The following is a 25980-nucleotide window of genomic DNA, read 5'->3' on the forward strand; positions in this document are numbered from 1 at the left end:
AACATGCAAAATTAAATAACATGTTAATTTCTGATAAAAACTGTATAAGTAGTAAAACTATGGAAGAAAGCAAAGGAATAATACATACAAAGTTGAGGAAAGTTGTTACATTTTTTGGAGGAGAAGGACAGGAATTAGTGGGATGGGATCAGGCTTCAGCATAGGAACTTCAACGGCATTGAGTTAATATTGTACAGCTTCAAGGAGAATGTAAGTTAAGTCCTTTAAACGTCACCTCCCCCCATTCTTTATGCTGAACTTGTCATGTGCATGTTTATATACATTATAAACTCCAAAAGATTATAATTTTTGCTTTAAACAGTCACATACATTTTAAAGAAATCAAGAGGAAAAGGACAGTTTTTCCTCTGACATCTCAATTTTGCTGTTAAGTCCATGCAGTGAATTCTTTAATTTCAGATCATGTATTTTTCATTTTATAATTTACATTTGGTTCTTTAATATTGTGTATTTCCTTGCTGAGCTTTTCTATTCTTTCTTATGTTTATAAAAAAGAATTGGAAGGAAATTCTGTGAAAAGAAATGCAATACTAGAATTGTTGGATGGTGAGTGATTTTTTATCTAAAAAATTTATACTTACATTTTAAAACAGAATTAGCACATTAAAAAAATATATGATCCCATAAAAATAAATACTGGTAAGTTTGTACATAGAACTGTAGTATAAACATCCAGGTCTCCATCAACAAAATTCAAACATTTGTCTAACAATTGTTAAAGCTGCTTAACATTTTGTCATATTTACTTCGTTTCTGTGTGTATATTGTATATATATACAACTATATGAATAGTTCAGCAAACTATATATGTGTGTGCGTGTTTGCTGAACTATTTGCAAGTAAACTATAGACATCATGACACTAAATATTAAAACTTCACCTTGCATACTATAAGAATAAGTGTATCCTATATAACCACAGTAGCAGTCTCAGACTTAAGAAAATTAACAATAATTCTAGAATTTTAACTAATATTCAGTACATACGCAAATTTTCCCAATTGTCCCAAGAATGTCTTTTATAACCGTCTTTTTCAAACCTAGATCCAATCAAAGTTGTTGTATCTTTTTACTCTCTTTTAATCTAGAAAAGTTTCTTCATCTTTGTTTTTTAAAATTTAATGTTTTAAAGAATCTAACCTTGTATGTCTCACATTCTGTATTTATCTTATCATATCCTCATGGTATTGTTTAACTTTATTCCTATCCCCTAAATTCCTGTAAACTATAATTTAGGTCTGGCTCGGCTTGATTAGATTCAGGTTAAACATTTTTTATGAGAATAATTTATAGGGGATGTGTACCTCATATTGTACTGCACAGGCAGTACATGGTGTTAAAAAAAAAATAATAATAAGCTGCCCACAATTAGGTATGCTATGTTCGAGCACTTGGTTAAAGTAGTGACTACAGATCTCTCTACTGAAAGGTACATTTCCCCCTTTGCAATACTCAATCTGTAGGCAGTTACTATGGCACCAGGCAAATATCTTTCTCCAGTAAACTTTTACCTAGTGAATTTAGTACTATTGCTAATTCTTGACTGAATCAATCATCATTATAAAGAGTTGCAAAATGATAAATTTGTAATTTTATCATTCCTTCTACATTCTTCTGTTTTTAAAAAAAACTATTTAAAAAACTTTTTTCTTTTCATGCTTTTTTTTTGTTTTTTGAAAATCACCAAGGACTCATCGATTCTTCTTTTTTTCAGAATGTTTCAGTCAACTTTCTGATGTTCTAACTACCCTGAAATTGCCTAGTACGTGCCCCTGCAATCCAGCTGCCATGTTTTTTGTTACATAACGTCTTTAGTCTTTGAGAGCTTCTTTGATGTATGTCTTAACAAATATTTCTGAAAATCTTTTAAATTGCTAATACTTGTTCACTAATCAAATAGTTCTCTTCCTCTGAGACCAGGGCAACTAACTACTAGATAGTGAGGGGGACTCCTGGAAAGGAGAAAACGAGAAAGGAGTAGTTGGCTAATCCCAAACAGCTCATGCACAAGCAGACAACAAGCAGCCCAGCTAAGGGCAAAAGAACTGAACTTAAATCTGAGCTGCCACCTAAGAGACAGAGCTTACAGCTAAAGTCATGGTTTAAAAGGTTTCCGAAAACATTTTATAATAAAACATGCTTTGCCTTTTAGGTCATATCACCGCTTTTCTGGAAAATAAACTTATAAAAATAGTATAGAGTTCCAAACTAACGCTGTCTTTTTTTTTTCTTAATAGCTACAGGGAGGTTTGTTTGTTAAGCACATGAGTCTGAACTTACATAATAAATAAAAGAAGTCCATCAGGTACACATAAATTACAACAATGAATATCAACTGGAAAATGTGATACCAAGTGAGAAAATGGTTTTGATACATACCTGAATTACTTCATAAAGGTGTACCTGAACACTCCCTAAAAAAACAGGATATTTTTCTGTATCTTCATATTCCATTAGTTCCAAGTAAATATTATTCCGTGCATCATCTGGACGTCTGGGAACCTCAATATCAAAATGTGTATTAAAAAAAGCATTAAATTTGCAGTCTGAATTTCAGATATGAGTAAATATGTCCATAAACTTTATTATATGGTATGCATACCTAATGAGTAGTTTTTGTATATTACTAGCCTTCTAATTTCCCAGTCTCAGAGTCACATATATCCTAATGCCAACAATGTCCGTCTAATGTCAAAAAGACTGTTACAGTCTTTTTGAAACACCCATTGCCTACATTCTCTTTTTAACTCTGTACAAAAGTTCACCCTCATCTCTCTAGTGAAACTATTTACTACCAAAGGTTAAGCATCCAATATTTTTTTCAGTCTCTGTTTTTTTAACCTCAGCTCAAAACTCTCTCAACTTTAAGCTCAGTAGTACAATACCATTATTCTGTGAACTTTAAAAATCTGTACACTCTTTTGCTAATTAGATAAAAATTTATGCCTTTCACCCCAAGATTCTAGGTGCCTTTCTATGGTGTCTCTCTCCACAATTGTTATGCTTGTGACTCTCTTCCCCTGTGAAATGAGAAAAAAAGGAATTCAAGTGTCAACTTGTGTGCCAGCAGAGGAGTTGAGAGTGCTGGCTGTTTTTCAGCGATTTCGCATTTAGATCGTTAGAACCAATCTGGCTGTTGGAAAACTAGAAATATCAAATATTTAAAATATCTTCTTAAACACACAAAAAAATTCATGAACTGGTAAAGTGTAATCATGTAAAACTCCAAGCACTGGCAGAAACACAGAGAGGTAAACTAGACCCCAAAGTTGCTCTTGACCTGTGGGCATTTCCCAAGCAGGTGACCTGAAACCGCAGCTTTCAAGGCCTTGAAAGCAGAGAAATGACAAGGCAAAGACATGTCCTCCAAACGTCCTCCCATAAAGCAAAGAACCCAGAGGGCTATGGACTCAATGAATGGAGAAACCCTTCTCCCAACTCATTCATAGAAGGCTGCAAGGAAGGCTTGCACTGCTGAGCAGAATGAGGGAGAAAAAGGCTCTGAGAAGATATAAACAAAAACCAGTTTATGCGGAATTACAGCCTAAATTCACATTCACTGGATGGTATAAAAAGTCTTGAGCCTAGGATTTAGTTTGAAGTATTCTCACACTGGTAGTGGCCTCAGAGGACTTAGAAGCAAACGTAAATGTTCCTTAGAGCTGAAATTTTCATCACAGAGCTAAAATTTTAATAATTTTCCTAGGAAAATGAGATCACAGCAGTAATTTCAAATTTCCATTTACAGCACTCACCTATCTAGATTTGGCTTAAAAAACAAAAAAACCTGTTGCCGTCAAGTTGATTCCGAATCATAGTGACCCTATAGGACAGAGTAGAACTGCCCATTGAGTTTCCAAGGAGTACCTGGTAGATTTGAACTGCTGACCTTCTGGTTAGCAGCCAAAGCACTTAACCACTACACCACCAGAGTTGCCAGGTCTGGCTACTCTAAAAAATACTTTTTCAATTTTCCCTTAATAATAAATATATTATCACACTGGTAATTAAAACCTTTGTACACCAGAAATATTAACCAAACATGCACTGCAATTCTTCCATAATATGCATATTTGTATATGTGCACATATACTGTAGTTATGTGCATATATATGTGTGTGTTTATATATTACATATATAGAGAGAGAGAAAGTGTGTGTGTCTGTGCAAGGGGAACACAGGAGAAGAGAGGAAGAAAGGGGAAAGAGATGAAAAAGAAAGGGTGGAGGAGAGTAGATGGGAGGGGAAGAGCAAGATAAAGAAAAAATACATGCGTGATAAACACTCAAGACCACAGATAGTAACATCTCAGGGAAGAAGTCGACCAAGATTATGCATTTTGCAGTGAACTATTTCTATAAAAAGACCAACATAACCCATAGTATAAAAATAGAACACTGTAAGACACTGCTTTTTTTCCCTGCCCACTTTAAAACAGAGATAATTAGTGTAGAATATTTGAAAATATGAAGATGTGTTCTTATATAAGAGAGGAGAACTTCAAACATTACCTGTACAGAAAAATATTTCACTTCATCAAACTTAATTATGTTTTTTTCATTGCCTTTGGATAACAAGGTATACATTTTTGTACATTTCACAACATTGTTGATAGTGATGCGAATGAACAAATTAGTGTAATAGGGTTTTAAAATGACTAGAAAATGGAATGATATTTAGGAAGCAAGTCTTATTGAAATTGAGCAATAACACATTATAAAATTAATCCACTAAACAGGTGAGTCCAAAACCTAAGAATCAATCAAGTAGGTATAGAAGCTAACTGTAAAGCCAATTAAACAACAGAAAAAAGTCTTTTATAACAGTACTTCTGCCCATCACTGGTAAGCACAAGTAGGAAAAGAAGGTGATTCTTCCTTAGATCACTTCCTATTTTTTTAATTATTATTATTTTTATTATACTTTAGATGAAGGTTCACAGAACAAACTAGTTTCTCATTAAACAGTACACGTTTTGTTTTATGACATTAGTTAACCACCCCAAGAGGTGTCATCACTCTCCCTTCTCTACCTCAGGTTCCCTATTACCAGTTTTCCTGTCCCCTTCTGCCTTCTAGTCCTTGCCCCAGGGCTGGTGTGTCCCTTCTGTCTCTTTTTGTCTTATGGGCCTGGGCCATCTTTGGCTGAAGGGTAAACCTCAGAAGTGACTTCATTACTCAGCTGATGGGGTGTTGGGGGCCATACTCTCAAGGTTTCTCCAGTCTCTGTCAGGCCACTAAGTCTGGTCTTCCTTTTTGAATTAGAATTTTGTTCTACATTTTTCACCAGCTCTGACCAGGACCCTCTATTGTGATCCCTGTCAGAGCAGTCAGTGGTGGTAGCCAGGTACCATCTAGTTGTACTGAATTCAGTCTGGTGGAGGCCGTGGTAGATGTGGTCCATTAGACCTTGGGACTAATATTTCCCTTGTATCTTTGGTTTTCTTCATTCTTCCTTGCTCCCAAAGGGATGAGACCAGTGGAGTATCCTAGATGGCTGCTCACAGGCTCTTAAGACCCCAGTCGCTACTCACCAAAGTAGAATGTAGAACATTTTCTTTATAACTATCTTATGCCAGCTGAGCTAGTAGTTCCCCAAGACCATGGTCTGCACAACCGTCAGCCCAGCAATTCGGTCCCTCAGGGAGTTTGGATGTATCTGTGAAGCTTCCATGACCTTGCCTTGTACAAGTTGTGCTGGCTTCCCCAGTATTGTGTACTGTCTTAGGCTTCACCAAAGTTACCACTTACCTATTGTCTATTTAGTCTTTTTCTATCCCCACCACTTCCCTCCCTTGTAACCATCAAAGATTGTTTCTTTTTGTGTGTAAACATTTTCATGAGTTTTTACATTCATTTCCGATGTTTTTATCCTCACATTTCCATAATTCCTTTGAAAAATTCTCTATATATTAATTTTAAGGTGACTAATATTTGCAAGATATAGTTGAAATTTTTTTCTAAGCATAATTATGTAGCAATTTAAAAAATTAAAAGTATATCACCTGAGAATATTTTATTTTTAATTTTAAGACAACAGAATTTAAAGGAAAGTGCTCTACACTACTCTAATTCATTTCACTGTATGCCTCACTTATACTATATTCGTCTGTATTGTTACTTTCTCCTAGCACTCCACGCATTAAAACAATTTTGTTCTCAGGTTTAAAGAATTATCATCAATAATTCCTCTTTACATAGGATTCTCTCTAATAATTCTCTTTATACAGAAAAAGAAAAACATCCAAAGAGCTCCATAATAAGACTAGTTTTATGCCATAAAAAATCTAATGAACGGTTTATTTAAAGGCACCAATATACAATAAATCTTTTTTAAAATGTCTAAAGGAAGCACAATTATTACTTACAAATAAATTAGCATTATCATCCAAAGGATATATATCATTCCTTCAACTTATTTGGTGATTGGGGTGGATTACGGATGGCAGAAAATCTTTTTTCACTCCCTGCATCAAAAACTGGAGTTTATTTCCCCTGCCCTTGAATTTGGGCTTGCCCTGTAACCACTTTAACCAACAGAATGCAATGGAATAACCAAGGCCAGGACTAGGATGGTGTAAGAGAAAAACACACCTAGGGTGTAAAATTTAAGGGGGTGCCAAAAACTTCAGTAATCAAGATAAATAATATTTTGTGTAGTTTTTTAATAAAAATTAACCTCTCCCGCTGTTCCCCCCCCCAAAAAATAATGAAAATCCCTAGAACTACATGGAAAGAGAGAAAGGTCCAACGATTCCAGCATCCCAGCTGAGTCCAGCCTTCCAGCCACCCTGCCAAAGTACCAAACACATGCTATTTTAGATATTCCAACCCAGTTGAACTATCAGATGACTCTAGTCCCAGCTGTGATAACAAGGAACAGAAGTACCACCTAGTCAATGCACAGATTTTGATTGATAGTAAAATGGATGATGTTTTAAGCCTATAAGTTTTGGACTGGTTTGTAATATAGCAATAACCAAAAAAAAAAAAAAAAACCCAAACCCACAGGTAACTAAAATAGTGCTATATGACCATACTGTGGTTCTTAAATCAAAAGAAAGGATACTCTTGGGCGTAAAATATCTGCAGTTCTTTATATGAATAGCCAGGCAGCCAACCTAAAACAATCAAAATAAAAACAGAAGTAGTGAATGTATTAAAAAGTTGACTTATCTTCCATTTTATTCTATATAGAACTGTATTTTAAAAAGTAAAATTCCACTTTTTTGTTCCTTTTTCTCATCAGAAATATTTTTTCTCATTAGAAATATCTAGTTAATGGAAAACATTAGAAAGCAGAAATACAAGAAGAAAAATAGATAGGGTTTGTTCAAAGTAAATCTAAAATTCTGTTGTACATAGGGTCACTTATGAGTCAGAAGTGACTCGAAGGCACCTAACAACAACAACAAACCTAAAATTAACAAGAATACAAAGCAAAAGAATGGTCCATTATTAACTTAAATTTGACCGCCACTCTTTAAATTGTTTTTATAATACTTGAGAACTGATCAAATGTGGTGTTTCAGATAAGCTCTTTTATCCAACATCCTAAAACCACTTTATTCATTCAACATTCATTGAACTATAACACGCCAGGGGGCTACGAAATATCTATTCTCTCTTGTAAGACGTGTTTCTAGATGTTAAAGAAAATTGTGTCTTGTGTTAAATCACAAAATCAAATACAAAATGAATGCAGGAACAATTAATATTTAATACGCAGTATTAGCCAAATACATAGCCATGCTTAGTCTTAAAAACAAAGTAAAAGGGAGAATGGGAATGGAGCGTTATTGGTTAACAGGTACAGAGTTTCTGCTTGGGGTGATGAAAAAGTTTTGGAAATAAATAGGGTGATGGTTGCACAAAAAAAGAAAAGTAAAGATGGCAGCAATATTAAGTATTGTAAAACAAAGTACATAGTCCAATAGTATTCTTAAACGTAATGTAACTAATTTTAGAGAATTTATTTTAAAAGAATCTTAGTGGAAAATGAGAAAAGGAGGCTAGCATTCAATATTTAATTAAAAGACCACTGTATCGGAATGATGAAATCCTGAAGATGAAAATATGGTGGTCTATTTCTAAGGAAACTATAGGTATTAATTGTTACGTTAAAAGAAAGGTTCTAATTTTTCAAGTTCATACAGGTTAGTGCATATTACTTAAGCTAAAGAAGATTTTGAAATGGTATTGCTGTAGCCAATACCATGATTCATTGTTTATTTCTTAAAATTGAGTTGTACATAAGGAGGCTAAAACAGACAAGTATGGCTTCCATGCCATCTGTTTCTACAACTTTGTGTTACATAATTATATATATTAACATTCTGAAATAAAATATTGACTAATTATAGGCCCACCTGTGAAGTATCTCAGCATGAAGTCATGGGCAAATAACCTTTCTTATATTTCAATAGCTCTTTATACTTTTAAATAATAAATTCACATATTTTGGAAGAGAGAATAGATTTCTACTCAATATAGAAAAAGATTTAACACTGAAAAATATAATGGCCATTTACAGACTGCAGATAACAAATGTTGCCACAGATTCTGAGATGGTCCCCTCTGTGGCCCAAAGCAATGACCATGTCAGCACCTTCACAACCAAACACTCTCAGATATGCTATGTATCACATCCCAAACATCTGTTTTTCAAAAATTTCCAGCTGATTTTTAAGTGAACCTGGTTAAGGTCTAACAATATGTAATTCCAGTAAGGAAAACAAAAACTATCAAGTTAAGAAATGTAGTTGAAATAAGAATATTCTTCAAAATGTCAGTTCTAAAGAGATGGAGAAGTCATTCATATTCAAAAGTATGGGTTACAGAAATTAGTATGTTAACATAATGTCATACATAATAGCTTATGGCCAAAAATGATTCCAAAGACTCTTTTCTAAGTTTAGATTCAGACAATGAAGGCTTATACTTTTTGATTGTAATATAGGGAAGAAAGTTTTATATAATTATATAGATAAATGTGCACCGTGGTCATTTTGTAAAAACAAAAAATTTGTACATAATATAGTCTTTTTCCCATCCTGTCCAAGGCTGGTGTTAAATTTATCATGCATTTTACAATCAAGAAAACAGATTAATATATGATAAGAAATAGAAAAGGGGAATAAGAGAAACTTATTTTATACCCATCACCTATTCTAATAGCATTCAGAAAATAAAAATAACTATAGAAGAATGCCACAATATTTGACAATTCTAAACACATATACATCATCACCTCCAGTACTTTGAAGCACCCAAAATACAACAACAGATTTTTCTGGTTCTCAGCCTAGATATTAGGTTCTACCTCTCTTTCTCTCTCTCTCTCTCTGTGTGTATGTGTGTGTGTGTGAGTGAGTGATGAGTATGTCTGCTTCTGTTTATTTGTTTTTTTTATTTGTATTTTGATGAGGTGAAGGAATGGGAATCATTTTTCAAACTGTAGCTCAAAGGCTCCTAAATCTGACAATGAATACAATCACTTGAAGAGCTCAGTAAAAATACTGATTTTCAGGCCCCACACCCAGAGATTCTAATTCAGCAGATCTTAGGCGGAACACAAGAAATCAATATTTTTAAAAAGTGTTTCAGGTGATTTTGATATAACTAGAGTTTTGGAATCCTTAGTGCAGAAAACTATTTCTATGAGTCAAGATGTTTTCCATAATTTCAGTGATTACTAGAATGTTTTTATAATCCCTCAGAATCATTCACAGAGAAATGATATGACTGAATTATACATTGTGAGGAACTATCAATCACATGCCATTTTTCATAAAAATGAAAAATTCATGATTACTAAGAGGACCATTTTCTGTATATTCTTCTTGATTACCAAATAATAAACATCAACTACTTTTTCTATTAAAAAAAAATTGTACAAGTTATTTGAGGGCTAATCATTCTTACCACATCCCCAAATGGCACCAAAGTTGGCATCTCAGGTGCCACTTCCAGTTCTTTATTCTCAGGCTCTTTAAGAGTTTTTCTCAGCATCTACAATGTAAATAAATTATGACTTCAGAAGAAGAAGCACCTAACTAGAAAAAAGGTTAATTCAATTCAACAAATATTTCATGAGTATCTAGTAAATATCAAGTATTATTCTAGGCAGTGGGATAGTAATATGACTTAAAAAGTCATCCCTACCCTCAATAAATTTATCAGCAAGTTAGCACAGAAAACAAAAAATATATACAGTTAAATACAAAATCATTAAAGAGATCATGAGAGAAAAGGAAAGTGCATAATAGTATAAACAGTGAGTCCTTCAGATTGTTAAGCGATTGAACATATAGTGGGATATCTTCAAACATTTATAAGGAGAGTTTCGGATAGAATGAGAGAAAAAATGTAGAATAAAACTCAAATTCTTAAAAAAAGTCAGACCTATTGGACCCATAAAGACTAGAGGAACCCCCGAAACTATTGCCCTAAGATACCCTTCGAACTTGTAATTGAAGCTATTTCTGCAGTTCACCTTTCAGCCAAATAATAGATTGGCTTATAAAATAAACAATGTCACCCGTGAGTAATGTGCTCCATTAAACAATTAACTATAAGAGACCAAACAGTCAACATTTACCCAAAAGCAAAGATGAGAAGACAAGAAGGGGAAGGGAAGCTAGACCAATGGAAACAGAACAAACAGAATGGAAATAATGAGAATGCTGACACATTGTAAAAATTGTAACCAATGTTATGGAACAATCTGTATAAAAATTGTTAAAGGGGAACCTAATTTGCTGTGTAAACTTTCACCTAAACCACAATAAAATATTATCTAAAAAAAAGAAGTTTGTAAGGTGAGAGTTCAAATTGGCCCTAGTATGGGAGCCAACTTGAATCCAAATTTCTCCTCAAAAAAAATCAATAAAGAGTACAAATAAAACATGATCCATGCCTCAAATTTCCTGTAAGTGGAGAAATATAAAACAAATTCCAACAGAGTTGTCACTGGAGCTCCTGTCACCACCACAAACCTATGGGAACACAGAGCAAGGGAAAAGAAGCCTTAAGAGACTCTGTGGAGAAGAGTAGGAAAGGAGCGGAGAACACAAGGAAGCATAGACAAAATCGTGCCAGGAAAGAGAATTCAATTCTGTCTTAGTTTCTTAGTGCTACCGCAACACATATATCACAAGTGGGTAGCTTTTCTTCTTTTTAATTTTTATTGTGCTTTAAGTGAAAGTTTACAAATCAAGTCAGTCTCTCATACAAAATTTATATACACCTTGCTATATACTCCTAGTTGCTCTCCCCCTAAAGAGACTCCACACTCCTTCCTTCCACTCTCTATTTTCGTGTCCATTAGGTCAGCGTCTGACCCTCTCTGCCCTCTCGTCTCCCCTCCAGACAGGAGCTGCCCACATAGTCTCATGTGTCTAAAAAGTGGGAAGCTTTAAGAAACAGAAATTCATTTTCTCACATTTTTGGAGGTTAGAAGTCCAAATTCAGGACACCAGCTCTAGGGGAAGAAAGCTCTTACTGTGTCCACTTTGGGGGAAAATCCTTTCTTCAGCTTCTGTAGCCCCAACTTTCCCCCATTCCTTGGCAGTCTCCCTGTGGCATCTATCTTTCCCCTATTTATGCTTGCTTGTCTCTGTCTCTATAAAAAAACAAAAAAACCCAGTGTCGTCGAGTCGATTCCGACTCATAGCAACCCTATACTGCTCTTTATATCACTCAGAAGTGATTAGGTTTAGGATATGCCCTATACTGATATGGCCTCATTAACTTAGCAAAGAAAACCCTACTTCCAAATGGGACTATATCCATACGTATAGGGGCTAGGATTCCAACACGTACTTTGAGGTACAAAATTCAATCCATAACAAACACCAAGTGCAAAAATTCTGAACACAAGTCTGAAACTTGGTAGTTTACAGCAATAGCTATAGTCAAGGGACTTGAAAGTGAGAAGGATCAGAAGTAGCTGCCTCAGAGAAGTGTTGCTCTTTGGGTAACAGAGACAGAAATGAAGAGGAGGACCTTGTATACACGACAGTGAAAGGAAAGAATGCGTAAGAGAAGAAAATTAAGGATGCTAGAAGAACAAAAGAGAAGAAAATGCTCATTCCTGCCCCTCATCTCCCACCAACCACAACTTCATCCATTTAAAGAAACTGTACTTCAGCACAATGAAAGGGCGCACTTACTTGGGAATTATGTCCAAGAGATAGTAAAGAATACGAAATTTAAGCCAATAGTTACAAAGGTGGGGAGGGAGGGGGAGCGATATTCACTAATTAGGTGGTAGACAAGAGCTGTTTCAGGTGAAGGGAAAGGCAACACACAATACAGGAGGGGTCAGCACAACTGGATTCAACCAAAAGCAAAGAAGTTTCCTAAATACAACCAAATGCCTCAAAGGCCAGAGTAGTAGGGACAGGGGCTTGGGGACCATGGCTTTGGAGACATCTAGGTCAATTGGCATAATAAAATCTATTAAGAAAACATTCTGCATCCTACTTTGGTAAGTGGTGTCTGGGGTCTTCAATGCTAGCAAGTGGCCATCTAAGATGCATCAAATGGTCTCAACTCACCTGGAGCAAAGGAGAATAAAGAATACAAAAGACATAAGGTAAAGATGACCCCAAGAGACAGAGAGGGCCACATAAACCAGAGACTACATCAGACTGAGACCAGAAGAACTAGATGGTGCCTGGCTATCACCAATGACTGCCCTGAAAGGGAACACAACAGTGAATCCCCGGTGGCGCAGGAGAACAATGGGATGCAGATCTCAAATTCTCCTAAAAAGAGCAAACTTAATGGTCTGAATGAGACTGGAGGGACCCCGAATGACATGGTCCCCAGACCCTCTGTTAGCCCAAGACTGGAAACATTCCCAAAGCCAACTTTTCAGACATGGATTGGACTGAACTATAGCACAGAAAATGATACGGATGAGGAAGGAGTGAGCTTCCTGGCTCAAGTAGACACATGAGACGATGTGGGCAGCTTCTGCCTGGAGGTTAGATGAGAAGCCAGTGGGGAACAGGAGCTGGTTGAATGGACATGGGTAATACAGGGTGGAGAGAAGGAGTGTGCTGTCTTATAAGAGGGAGAGCAGCTAGGAGAGCATAACAAGGTGCGTATAAGTTTTTGTACAAGAGACTGACTTGATCTGTAAACTTTCACTTAAAGCACAATAAATAAATTTTTTAAAAAGAGAGAGAGAAAAAAAAAAAAGAAATTCAAGTCAACTCATTAAAAGCTACCGTAAGGGACTTCTGATTTGCAACAAGTAAAGAGCTTGGAAGTCATCACTTTCATCCTCACAACAAGAAAAAACTGAACAAATTGAAAGTCAACAACTCTTCTTAGATCCATCAGAGATTTAAAGTCATAAGGCAAACCACCAGCCTGAAACCTGGAGAAGCAGGTGAATACAGAGAATAAGAGCTTACCAGTAACAGAAACCACAGCTAGAGCTTGGTAGGAACACTCAAGAGGAAGCTGACTAATTGCTGGAGATATAGCATGGACTAGCTTGAGAGATAAAAACTCCCAGGGCGGCAGGGGTCTGGGGACCACGGTTTCAGGGGACATCTAAGTCAATTGGCATAATAAAATCTATTAAGAAAACATCCTGCATCCCACTTTGAAGGGTGGCGTCTGGGGTCTTAAACGCTAGCAAGCAGCCATCTGAGATGCATCAACTGGTCTCAACCCACCTGGATCAAAGGAGAATGAAGAACACCAAGGACACAAGGTGATTATGAGCCCAAGAGATAGGGCCACATGAACCAGTGACTACATCATTCTCAGACCAGAAGAACTAGATGGTGCCCGGCCACAACCGATGACTGCCCTGACAGGGAACACAACAGAGAACCCCTGAGGGAGCAGGAGAGCAGTGGGATGCAGACCCCAAATTCTCATAAGACCAGACTTAATGGTCTGACTGAGACTGGAAGGACCCCGGTGGTCATGGCCCCCAGACCTTCTGTTGGCCCAGGACAGGAACCATTCCCGAAGCCAACTCTTCAGACATGATTGGACTGGACAATGGGTTGGAGAGGGATGCTGGTGAGGAGTGAGCTTCTTGGATCAGGTGGACACTTGAGACTATGTTGGCATCTCCTGCCTGGAGGGGAGATGAGAAGGTAGAGGGGGTTGGAAGCTGGCGAAAAAAAAAGAGAGAGTAGAGGAAGAGAGCGGGCTGACTCGTTAAAAAAAAAAAAAAAAAAAATTAGGCGGAGAGTAATTGGGAGTGTGTAGCAAGGTGTATATGGGTTTTTGTGTGAGAGACTGACTTGATTTGTAAACTTTCACTTAAAGCACAATAAAAATTATTTAAAAAAAAAACAACTCCCGGGGCCCAGCCTTAAAGGGACCCCTACAATTTAGTGAGTTTTACCTCCAGGAGCCCCACTTGGTTCTCAGAGTGAAGATCTGAGATAAATGCCCTTAAGCTCCCATCAGGGGGAAGGGAAAAGTAACCATTTTGAAATACACCCAGAGTATTCTGTTCTCTTGAACAAAGCCTTGACCTCAGGGGAAACTATTTTACCAGAGCCTAACCTATATGGGGGGCCCTGGTGGCAAAGTGGTTAAGAGTTTGGCTGCTAACCAAGAAGTCGCAGTTCAAATCCACCAGCTGCTTCTTGGAAGCCCTATGGGGCAGTTCTACTCTGTCCTATTGGGTCACTATAAGTCAGAATCAGTTTGACGGCAACGGGTTAAGCTCCTTGGAGACACCCGAGTCGTGCAAACTGTTTGCACTCAGCTACTAACAGAAATGTTGTAGTTTCAAACCCACCCAGAAGTGCTGCAGGAGAAAGGTCTGGCAACCCAATTCCATAATATTACAGCCACTGAAAATCCCATGGAGTGCAGTTCTACTCTGACACACACAGGGTTGCTGTAAGTAGGAATCAACTCATCGACAATGAGCTTGGTTTTTTCAGTAACCTACTTGGGGGAAAGGAGTTACCCAACTCCAGTCCCTTGTAGCCTCTGATGTCAGGAAAGTGGAAGGCTGAGAAACACTTGTGATGGTCATAGCCCAGGGACACAGACCCACTAAAAGACTGAGACCTAATGATAGGAATATAGAATGCTTCCCCTCTTACTAAAACTTACCACAGCATCAAAGGGGCTTCTGTATAGTAAGAGGGGATTACATCTGAAAAGAACTGCAAGGCTTAGACTCTACTTATGAAGGAGTCTCTAGGAACACAAAGACAACAAGGGAGACAATGGCGGCAGGACGGGGAAACAGAAACAAGACCACTAGAGAAAATGTTGCTAGAACAAACAGAAATTCCTAATTCCTAGCTAGATAAACATAAAGCCTGACACTAAAGGGCTACCTACCTCAGTTCCTATGGCCAATACATCATGTCCAGCTTTCAACAAAACAAATTATAAGACATGCTAAAAGGCAAAAGTCACAGTCCAAGCACCAGAACCAGACTCCGGTATGACAGAGGCTTTAGAATTGTCAATTTAAAAGAGCTATGATTAATATTAATATAGGATCCCTGGCAGCACAGTAATTAAGTGCTCAGCTGCTAACTGAAAGGTCAGTGCTTGAAACCCACCACCCACTCCAAGGGAGAAAGATGCAGAAGTCTGCTTCTGTAAAGATTACAGCCTTGGAAACCCTATGGGGCAGTTCTACTACGTCCTAAAGGGTCACTATAAGTCGGAATCGACTTGATGGCAATAGGTTGGTTGGTTGGTTATGATTAATACAAGGTCCTTAGGTGGTGCAAATCGTTTGTACCCAACTACTAACCTAAAGATTGGTGATTCGAACCCACACAGCAGTATTGTGGAAGAAAAACTCTGGCAATGTGCTTCCATTAAGATTATGGCCAAGAAAACCCTATGGAGAAGCTCAAATCTATATCATATGGGGTTGCCATGAGTCCGAATCAACTTGATGGCAACTAACAACAACAACGTGATTAATATGGTAAGGACTCTAATGGAAAAAGGGGACAGCAGCCAAAAATAGATGGGTAATGTAAGCAGAAAGATGGAAACTCTAAGGAAAGATCAAAAGGAAATGCTGGAAATAAAAAACAACACAAAAGAAATGAAGAATGTCTTTAATGGGCTCATCTGTAGACTGAATACAGCTGAGGAAAGAAATCAGCTTGAAGATAGGTAATAAAAACTTCTAAAACTGAAAAGCTAAGAAAAGAAGAATGACAAAAATGGAACACATATCCAAGAATTGTGGTACAATCACAAAAGGCATAACACGCATGTAATGGTAACACCAGAAGGGGAAGAGAGAAAGGAACAGAGGAATATTTGATGTTATAATGGTCAAGAATTTTCAAAATTAATGACAGATGCCAAGCCACAGATCCATGAGGCTCAGAGAGCACCAAGCAGGATAAATACCAAAAATCTACACCTAGGCATATCACATTCCATCTGCAGAATCTCAAAAACAAAGAGAAAATCTTAAAAGAAATCAGAGTTAAAAAACAAACAAAAGCAACACCGTACCTATAAAAGAACAAGGATAAAATTACAAGGACCTTTTCTCCAGAAAGCATGCAAGCAAGATGACAGTGGAGTAAAACATTTTAAGTGCTGAAAGAAAGCAGTTCGAGCCCATCAGCCACTCCATGGGAGAAAGATGTGGCAGTCTGTTTCCATAAAGATTGCAGCCTTGGAAACCTTATCAGGCAGTTCTACTCTGTCCTTTAGGGTCACTATGAGTCAGAATTAACTTGACAGCAATGGCTTTGTTTAGTTTATCATGCTTTCTAATGTTTTGGAACAGACCATCAATTGCTCATATGCAAGTTCAAGTTGAAACTGAAGAAAATTTGAACAAGTCCATGACAGCCAAAGTATGACATTGAGTATATCCCACCTCAATTTAGAGACCATCTTAAGAACAGATTTGACACATTGAACACTAATGACTAAAGACCAGACGAGTTGTGGGATGACATTAAGGACATCATACATGAAGAAAGCAAGAGGTCAGTAAAAAGATAGGAAAGAAAAGAACAAAATGGATGTCAGAAGAGACTCTGAAACTTGCTCTTGAACATGGAGTAGCTAAAGCAAAAGGAAGAAATCATGAAGTAAAAAGAACTGAACAGAAGATTTCAAAGGCAGTTGAAGTAGACAAAGTATTATAATGACATGTACAAAGAGCCGGAGGTAGAAAACCAAAAGGGAGGAACACGCTCCTCAATTCTCAAGCTGAAAGAACTGAAGAGAAAATTCAAGCCTCGAGTTGCAATAGTGAAGGATTCTTTGGGGAAAATATTAAACAACACAGGAAACATCAAAAGAAGATGGAAGAAATACACAGAGTCATTCTACCAAAAAGAATTCGTCAATTTCTAGCCATTTCAAGAGGTAGCATATGATCAGGAACTGATGGTACTGAAGGAAGAGGTCCAAGCTGCACTGAAGGCGTTGGAGAAAAGCAAGGCTGCAAGAACTGACAGAATGCCAACTGAGATGTTTCAACAAATGGATGCAGCACTGGAAGTGCTCACTTGTCTATGCCAAGAAAATTGGAAGACAGCTACCTGGCCAACTGACTGGAAAAGGTCCATATTTATGCCTATTCCCAAGAAAGGTGACCCAACAGAATGCAGAAGTTATCAAACAATACCATTAACATCACATGCAATAAAATTTTGCTGAAGATCATTCAAAAGTGGTTTCAGCAGTACAACTACAGGAAACTGCCAGAAATTCAGGCCAGTTTCAGAAAAGGACGTGGAACCAGGGGTATCATTGCTGATGTCAGATGGATTTTGGCTGAAAACAGAGAACACCAGAAAGATATTCACCTGCGTTTTATTGACTATGCAAAGGCATTTGCCTGTGTGGATCATAACAAATTATGGATAACATTGCGAAGAATGGGAATTCCAGAGCAGTTAATTGTGCTCAGGAGGAACCCGTACATAGATCAAGAGGCAGTTGTTCAGACAGAGCAAGAGGATACTGTGTGGTTTAAAGTCAGGAAATGTGTTTGACAGGGTTGTATCCTTTCACCATACCTGTTCAATCTGTATGCTCAGCAAATGATCCGAGAAGCTGGACTATATGAAAAAGAATGGGGCATCAAGATTAGAGGAAAACTCATTAACAACTTGGTTTATGCAGATGACACAACCTTACTTGCAGAAAGTGAAGATGACTTGAAGTACTTAATGATGAAAATCAAAGACCACAGCCTTCAGTATGGATTGTACCTCAACTCAAAGAAAACAAAAATCCTCACAACTGGACCAATAAGCAACATCATGATATATGGAGAAAAGACGGACATTGTCAAGGATTTCATTTTACTTGGATCCACAATCATTGCCCATGAAAGCAGCAGTCAAGAAATCAAATGACACATTGCACTGGGCAAATCTGCTGCAAAAGACCTCTTTAAAAGTGTTGAAAAGCCAAGATGTCACCTTGAAGACTAAGCTGCGCCTGACCCAAGCCATGGTATTTTCAATTGCATCATATGGATGTGAAAGCTGGACAATGAATAAGGAAGACAGAAGAATAATTGACATCTTTGAACTGCAGTGTTGGAGAAGAATATTCAATATACATACCATAGACTACCAAAAGAAAAAACAAATCTGTCTTGGAAGAAGTACAACCAGAATACTCCTTAGAAGCAAGGATGGCGAGTCTACTCTTATATACTTTGGACATGTTGTCAGGAGAGATCAGTCCCTGGAGAAGGACATCATGCTTGGTAATGGGTCAGCGAAAAAGAAGACCCTAATGAGATGGACTGACACAGTGGCTGCAACAATGGGCTCAAGCATAATGACAACTGTGGGCATGGAGCAGGAACAGGCAGTGTTTCATTGTCTTGTACATAGGGTCGCTGTGAGTTGGAACCGACTCGATGGCTCCTAACAACAACAACAACGTTTTGGTAACCTTTATTTGGGAAGTACATTTTGGATGAGCATTATCAATAAATACAAAATAATTCAAAAAATAAAAGAAGTCCTTTAGAATATCGATACTTAATTACACCTTTGACAACCTGGCAAAAATACCACTTCCCCCCACATTTTACTACCTTTTTACTTTCCCTTCCTTATCTGAGCAGAGGTCTCTTCAATGGCAGCAACATCAGCAAAACAACTGTTTACCAAAATTCAATTTGAACTTTGAACAGAGTTCAGTCTAAAGCCAAGTTTCATAAAGGCTCTGATACCACCTAGAATTTCTCCTGAACCTGCACAGAATTTTGATTTCAGCTAATTCCACTATACCTGTCAGCTTTGTCCCCTTTGGCCCCATCTTGAATAGAAGTCCCTTAGGACACCTTAAGTCTGTACATTCACTCACACTGTTCTGCACTTCTTCCCCAATGACTGTATTACACAGTTTTCTTTGAAAACCCATTAGCCCACATACTTACCTTTTCCTAGAATACTCCTACTTCCTAGCCTTAATTGACACTTCACAATCCTTACATTAATTATTTTACATGTACTGATATTCTGGCACTGTGCTGATTCCAAGGTTAAAGTGTTGCTGCCTTCAAGAAGTTCACAGTCTTGTGTTGGAGACAGTTGAAACAACAACTGCTGCTGTTATTGTTAGGTGACATCGATTCTGTGTACAACAGAATGAAACACTGCCTGGTTCTGCACCATCCTCACACTTGTTATGCCTGAGCCCATTGTTGTAGCCACGGTGTCAATCCATCTCATTGACAGTCTTCTTTTTCACTAACCCTCTACCAAGTATGATGTCCTTCTCCAGGGACTGGTACCTCCCATCCAAAGTATGTGAGATGAAGTCTTGCCATTCTTGTTCCTAAGAAGCATTCTGGCTGTACTTTCTCCAAGACAGATTTGTTCATTCTTTTGGCAGCCCATGGTATACTCAATATTCTTCACCAACACCATAATTCCAAGGCATCAATTCTTCTTCCATCTTCTTTATTTGTTGTCCAGCTTTTGCACACATATGAGGCAATTGAAAACACCATGGCTTCTGCCAGGTACACCTTAGTCCTTAAAGTGACATCTTTGCTTTTTAACACTTTAAAGAGATCTTTTGCAGCAGGTTTGCCCAATGCAACACATCTTTTGCAATGCTGCTTCCATGGGCGGTGATTGTGGATCTAAGTAAAATGAAATCCTTGACAATGTCAATCTTTCTCCATATATCATGATGTTATTTATTGGTCCAGTCATGAGGAATTTAGTTTTCTTTAAGTTAAAATGTAATCCATACTGAACGCTGTAGTCTTTGATGTACATCAATAAGTGCTTCAAGTTCTCTTCACTTTTCAGCAAGCAAGGTTCTGTCATCTACATAATACAGGTTGTTAATAAGTCTTCCTCTAATCTGGATGCCCCATTCTTCTTCATACAGTCCAGTTTCTTGGATTATTTGCTTAGCATACAGATTGAATAAGCATGGTAAAAGGATACAACCTCGGACACATACCTTTCCTGGCTTTAAACCATGCAGTATCCCCTTGCTCTGTCTGATCTATGTACAGGCTCCTCATTAGCACAATTAAGTATTTCGGAATTCCCATTCTTCAAAATGTTATCTATAATTTGTTATGATCCACACAGTCAAATGCCTTTGCATAGTCAATAAAACACAGGTAAATGTCTTTCTGGTGTTCTCTGTTTTCAGCCAAAATCCATCTGACATCAGCAATGATACCTCTGGTTCCACGTCCTTTTCTGAAACTGGCCTGAATTTCTGGCAGTTTCCTGTAGTTGTACTGCTGAAACCGCTTTTGAATGATCTTCAGCAAAATTTTATTGCATGTGATATTAATGGTATTGTTTGATAACTTCTGCATTCTGTTGGATCACCTTTCTTGGGATTAGGCATAAATATGGACCTCTTCCAGTCAGTTGGCCAGGTAGCTATCTTCCAAATTTCTTGGCACAGACAAGTGAATGCTTTTGGCGCTGCATCCATTTGTTGAAACATCTCAATTTGTATTCTGTCAGTTCTTGCAGCCTTGTTTTTCTCCAATGCCTTCGGTGCAGCTTGGACCTCTTCCTTCAGTCCCATCCATTCCTGATCATATGCTACCTCCTGAAACGGTTGAACATCGGCCAATTCTTTTTGGTACAGTGACACTGTATTTCTTCCATCTTCTTTTGATGCTTCCTGCATCATTTAATATTTTCCCTGTAGAATCCTTCAATATTGTAAATCAAGGCTTGAATTTTTTCTTCAGTTCTTTCAGCTTGAGAAATACTGAGCGTGTTCTTCCCTTGTGGTTTTCTAACTCCAGCTCTTTGTACGTGTCATTATAATACTTTGTCTTTTCGAGCTGCCTTGGAAATCTTCTGTTCAGCTCTTTTACTTCATCATTTCTTCCTTTCATTTTAGGTACTCTACGTTCATAAGGCTTTCAGGGTTGCTCCTGCCATCCATTTTGGTCTTTTCTTTCTTTCCTGTCTTTTTAATGACCTCTTGCTTTCTTCATGTATGATGTCATTACACAACTCTTCTGGTCTTCAGTCATTAGTGTTATAATTAGTCAAATCTATTCTCGAGATGCTCTCTAAATTCAGGTGGAATATACTAAGGTCACACTTTGGCTCTTGTGGACTTGTTCGAATTTTCACCAGCTTCAACCTGAACTTGCATATGAATAATGGATGATCTGTTCCACGGTCGGCCCTAGGCCTTGAAACAACAATTAAAAATTCAAAAACATCATCGAGAAGAGAGAATTTTTCCTTCACCCTTCCCTGCTACCAAAGTCTTTCACTGTTGCCATCACCCTATCCAAAACCAAGCTCTTCTACACAGGGAAGAAGAACAATGGATTTCATCGATCAGACCTTGACAGTCACTGCACAATTTATACCCAAACACCAAACCCATCACCATCAAGTAGATTCCGACTCATAGCGACCCTATAAGACAGAGTAGAACTGCCCCGCAGAGTTTCCAAGGAACACTTGGTGGATTCGAACTGCCTACCTTTTGGTTAGCAGCCATAACACTTAAGCACTTAACCACCAGGGTTTCCACACAAGTTATAAGTATATGTAATTACCAAACTTTAAAAGGATTTTTTAAAAAAATCTTACTCTTCCCTGCCTGAGTTTAGGAGCAATGACACCTTTTAACCCTTCATGGTTTTCTCTCCCCCAAACAAGGACATCCACAGCAGGGCTTGATGATTATCCTCTAGAGTAACAGTTTTCAACATGGGGTAAAGAGAGAAAATATAAGAATTTATCATTGTTCTTATTTAACAGATAAGAAAGTAAGATTTATTAGTATTCAGTATATGGATTGACAATGTCACCCTTACTCTGTCCGCATGCCGCATAGTTAAGTATCACATTCAGCCGACTGTAGGCAGAAGGCAAATATCCTGAAGGAAAAGAGTGAGATTCATGCTCACAGGGATTGATATCAGCACCCTCATGCTTTCAATTTGGTGTCAGGGTATTGTGTTTGCCATTTGAGTGGATTGACCAAGTACATTATCTTAAGTAGTAGAATATTTGTTCTGCTTTACAAACAGAGTAGCCCTGGTGGCACAGTGGTTAAGGGCTATCACTGCTAACCAAAAGTTTGGCTGTTCGGATCTACCAGCCGCTCCTTGGAAATGCTATGGGCAGTCCTGCTCTGTCCTATAGGGTCGACTCCATAGCAGCACATTTGGTTTTGAAAGGTTATAAACAGATGAGGAATGAAATTTAAAAATTTCATGGAAAACCATTTTAAAAAGTTGGCAAACATAAAGACATATCATGCAATTTGGTTTTACAAAGACAAGCGTTCCAAATTTGCTAACTTTTGCTGAGATGACAAATGGATGACAGTAGTATAAAAACTAGCAGATATTAAAATGCATACAATATTTTAATACATATTTTCATCATTCCTTTCAGGGTAAGTTGACTTTAAAACAATGAGTGGGAAAATAACTTTTTTTTTTTTTTTTAAGAAACTTCTGTTAAGCTGGCAACATTTTGAAAATGATTAGAAATGTTTCCATCTAATGTGATTTCGTGTGTTTGTGTGTGTGTGTGTGCATGCGTAAAAATGATGTGATGGTCACCCTAAAAGCCTATGACTGAACACTTTAAAAATTTGGAAACAATTTTCTTATTTGTTTAGAGTTTTTAAAATGAGGTGTTTCAGCAGGTTAAGAAGACATTTTTCATTTTAAAAAGAAAAAAACTGCAATATCTTCCAACTAGTTTGCAAGATCTAATTAATCAGGGAAGATGACATTTTACTGGTCAAATTTTAACTAAGACTTCTGCATAGCTGAGAATAAAAATGAAAAATGAGTATTGTGAAAAATGCAGCTATGAACATCTTGCACATGTATTTGGTGTATGTGTTAATCCATTCTATTGAGGATAAACCTAGAACCTGAATTCATGGGTCACGATTATGTATATGCTCAACTTTTGGTAAGTAACTTTCTCAAAGAGAATACACCAATTTATATTCCCACTGGTAGAATATGAAAGTTCTAAATTCTCCACATTCTTGCCACTTATGACTGACAGTCTCTTTATTTTAAGTAACCTGAGGGACATGCAGTGGTATCTCTTTGTGATGTTAATTTTAATTTCACTGATGACTAATGAGGGTGAGCTCCTTTCCATATGTTTATTAGCCATCATATAAACTTCATGAAGTGTCTGTTCAAGCCTCTTGCCCATTTTTCCATTAGGTTGCCTGCTATTTGCTTACTGATTTATCATTTTTTTAAATATAGATTCTAGATATGAGTACTTTGTCAGTTATACATGTTGCAAATTTCTTTTTCTAATGTCTTTTAATAAACAAAGTTCTTAACTTGAATATAGTGCAGTATATCAATCTTTTCCTTTATGGTTATTGCTTTTTGTATTCTGTTTTAAAAATCTTCTACCCTAAAGTCATGAACTTATTCTCCTATATTGTCTTTTAGTTGTTTTACTGTTTTTCTTTCACAATGAAATTTACAATTCCCCTGTGATTTTTTTTTTTTTTTTTTTTGTATGTGATAGGTACAGGTCAAGTTTTTTTTGGCACAGGAATTTCCACTTGACTCAGCTAAGAATCTCCTCTCTCCACTATTCGAAAGTGCCAGTTTTGTCACAAATGAAGTGTCCATAAAGGGTGGGTCTATTTCTATACTCTCTATTCAGTTTCTTTGGTATATTTATCTATCCTTGTATTAATGCCAGTCACTATGAGTCAGAATGGACTTAATAGAAACGGGTTACCAGTTGTGTTAATGCCACACTGTACTTAATTTTATAGTGTCGTCATATCTATAGATTAAGTACTTCCACCTACTTTTTCTCTCCAAGATTCCCTTGACTATTCTTGGCCTTTGCATTTCCATATTAATTTTAGAATAAGCCATCAATTTCCAAAGAAAATCTTATCCAGATTTTTATTTTAATTGCATTGACTGTACAGGGCAATTTAAGGAAATGAATGATTTACATATGTACATATATAAATACTGTAGTAATATAAAATTGCCTTCCTTCTTTATGCTTTTACACCTGTTATTTATTTTGTCTAGGCTACTCTCCCTCTAGTTCTTAATTTTTTTTACTTCTTCAAACTCACTTGAAATATTACCATCTCCTCCCCTAGCACTCTTGCTTTCCTCTCCTCTTATTTGCCCTATGAGTTTGAGGTAGTTCTTAGGCAGTTCTGACGGAGGTGGGTACTGGAACCTTACCACTTGTTACTCTTTCACTCCAGGATGCTGACCATTAGTACTTGAACAAAAAATGGACAGTAATATGTGAAAAAAAAAATACCAGCTTTACCAAGGCTTCCTGGTATTAAATCTAAACTGAAACTTCATGGGCCTCCCACCTCCACCACAAAAAGAAGGTTCCCCTTTAGGAGAGAGTGAACCTCCTTCATTCTAAGCAGTCTGTGCCCACGCATATGCAAGGAAACTGGCAGTTTAAAGCCTCCAGAGGAAGATTTAGGAAAGCAAGGAATAATCATAGGCATCCAGATGTCACCCTGTGAGGAGCCCTGGTGATGCAGTGGTTAAAGCAGGCTCCTTGGGAGAAAGATGTGGCAGTTTGCTTCCGTGTAGATTACAGTCTTAGAAACCCAATAGGACAGTTCTACCCTGTCCTATAGGGTCGCTATGAGTCAGAATCAATTTGATGGCAATGGGTAAACGTGACTCTGTAGCAGTAGCCTCCAAATTTCTTTGATTGTACAATCTTATCAATAAAAATAATCTGAGCATCTGTCATCAATGTATGTTTATTTATAAAAAAATACACTACAATTTATTATGTAAATCATAAAACATACAAAAATTAAAAATGATATATAAGAAATGTTTCTAAAAATTATTTTCAATTCCATTTTGTTAATTATATAAAACACAATAAGCATCACTATTTTTGAAAAGCATGATGTAATACTTTGTGATGCAGTGATATGATGGTCTGGTTCTAAGGTCAATTTATTTCACTATTTGGTTTTTAATGCCATTATATTTGAAGAAGATACCTTCAAAGATTTGAAACTCCAGATGGAAGAAGCACATTTGCCTGTGCTTTATAAATCAAAATACTTATTTCTTTCTCAGTTATGCAAAGGTTTTAGTTAAAATTTGACCAGTAAAATGTCATCTTCTCTAATTGTTTTATTAGAACTTACAAAGTAATTGGAGGGTATTACTTTTTATATATATTTAAAAGGAAAAACAAGGTTTCTTAACCTGATGAAACTTTCCTGTTTCCTTTCATCTTGAGAAATTTTTTGTCAAAAATCCAACATTTTGACAATGTTTCGTACTAACTCTGGATTCCCCTCAGGCTATTATTGTTGCTGTTTCTTGGATTTTGTTTCTTCGTTTAATGACTTGCCTTAACGAATCGTGTAGTCTATCTCCCCACCAGTGTGTGCTGCTGATATCTCTGCTCATTTTTATTTTTAATACTTGTTTTTATCTTGAAGCCTGCTTCTTTAGTGTCACCTCTGGATAAGCATTG

At 37.1% G+C, this 25980-nt stretch overlaps 1 protein-coding gene across 1 annotated transcript in view; it reads right to left on the reverse strand.

The window, feature by feature from the left end:
• C2CD6 (C2 calcium dependent domain containing 6) overlaps positions 1 to 25980 on the reverse strand; it is a 139953-nt gene that overhangs the window by 111513 nt on the left and 2460 nt on the right. The window contains exons 2-5 of the mRNA XM_049888833.1: positions 9944 to 10030; positions 7089 to 7140; positions 4532 to 4677; positions 2400 to 2522 (exon numbers count right to left, since the gene is read on the reverse strand). Of these exons, the coding sequence (XP_049744790.1) occupies positions 2400 to 2522; positions 4532 to 4677; positions 7089 to 7140; positions 9944 to 10030 (408 nt within the window). The remainder of the gene's footprint in view (positions 1 to 2399; positions 2523 to 4531; positions 4678 to 7088; positions 7141 to 9943; positions 10031 to 25980) is intronic.

Source organism: Elephas maximus, chromosome 6 (genome assembly GCF_024166365.1).
Source record: "Elephas maximus indicus isolate mEleMax1 chromosome 6, mEleMax1 primary haplotype, whole genome shotgun sequence".
Classification (NCBI taxonomy): domain Eukaryota; kingdom Metazoa; phylum Chordata; class Mammalia; order Proboscidea; family Elephantidae; genus Elephas; species Elephas maximus.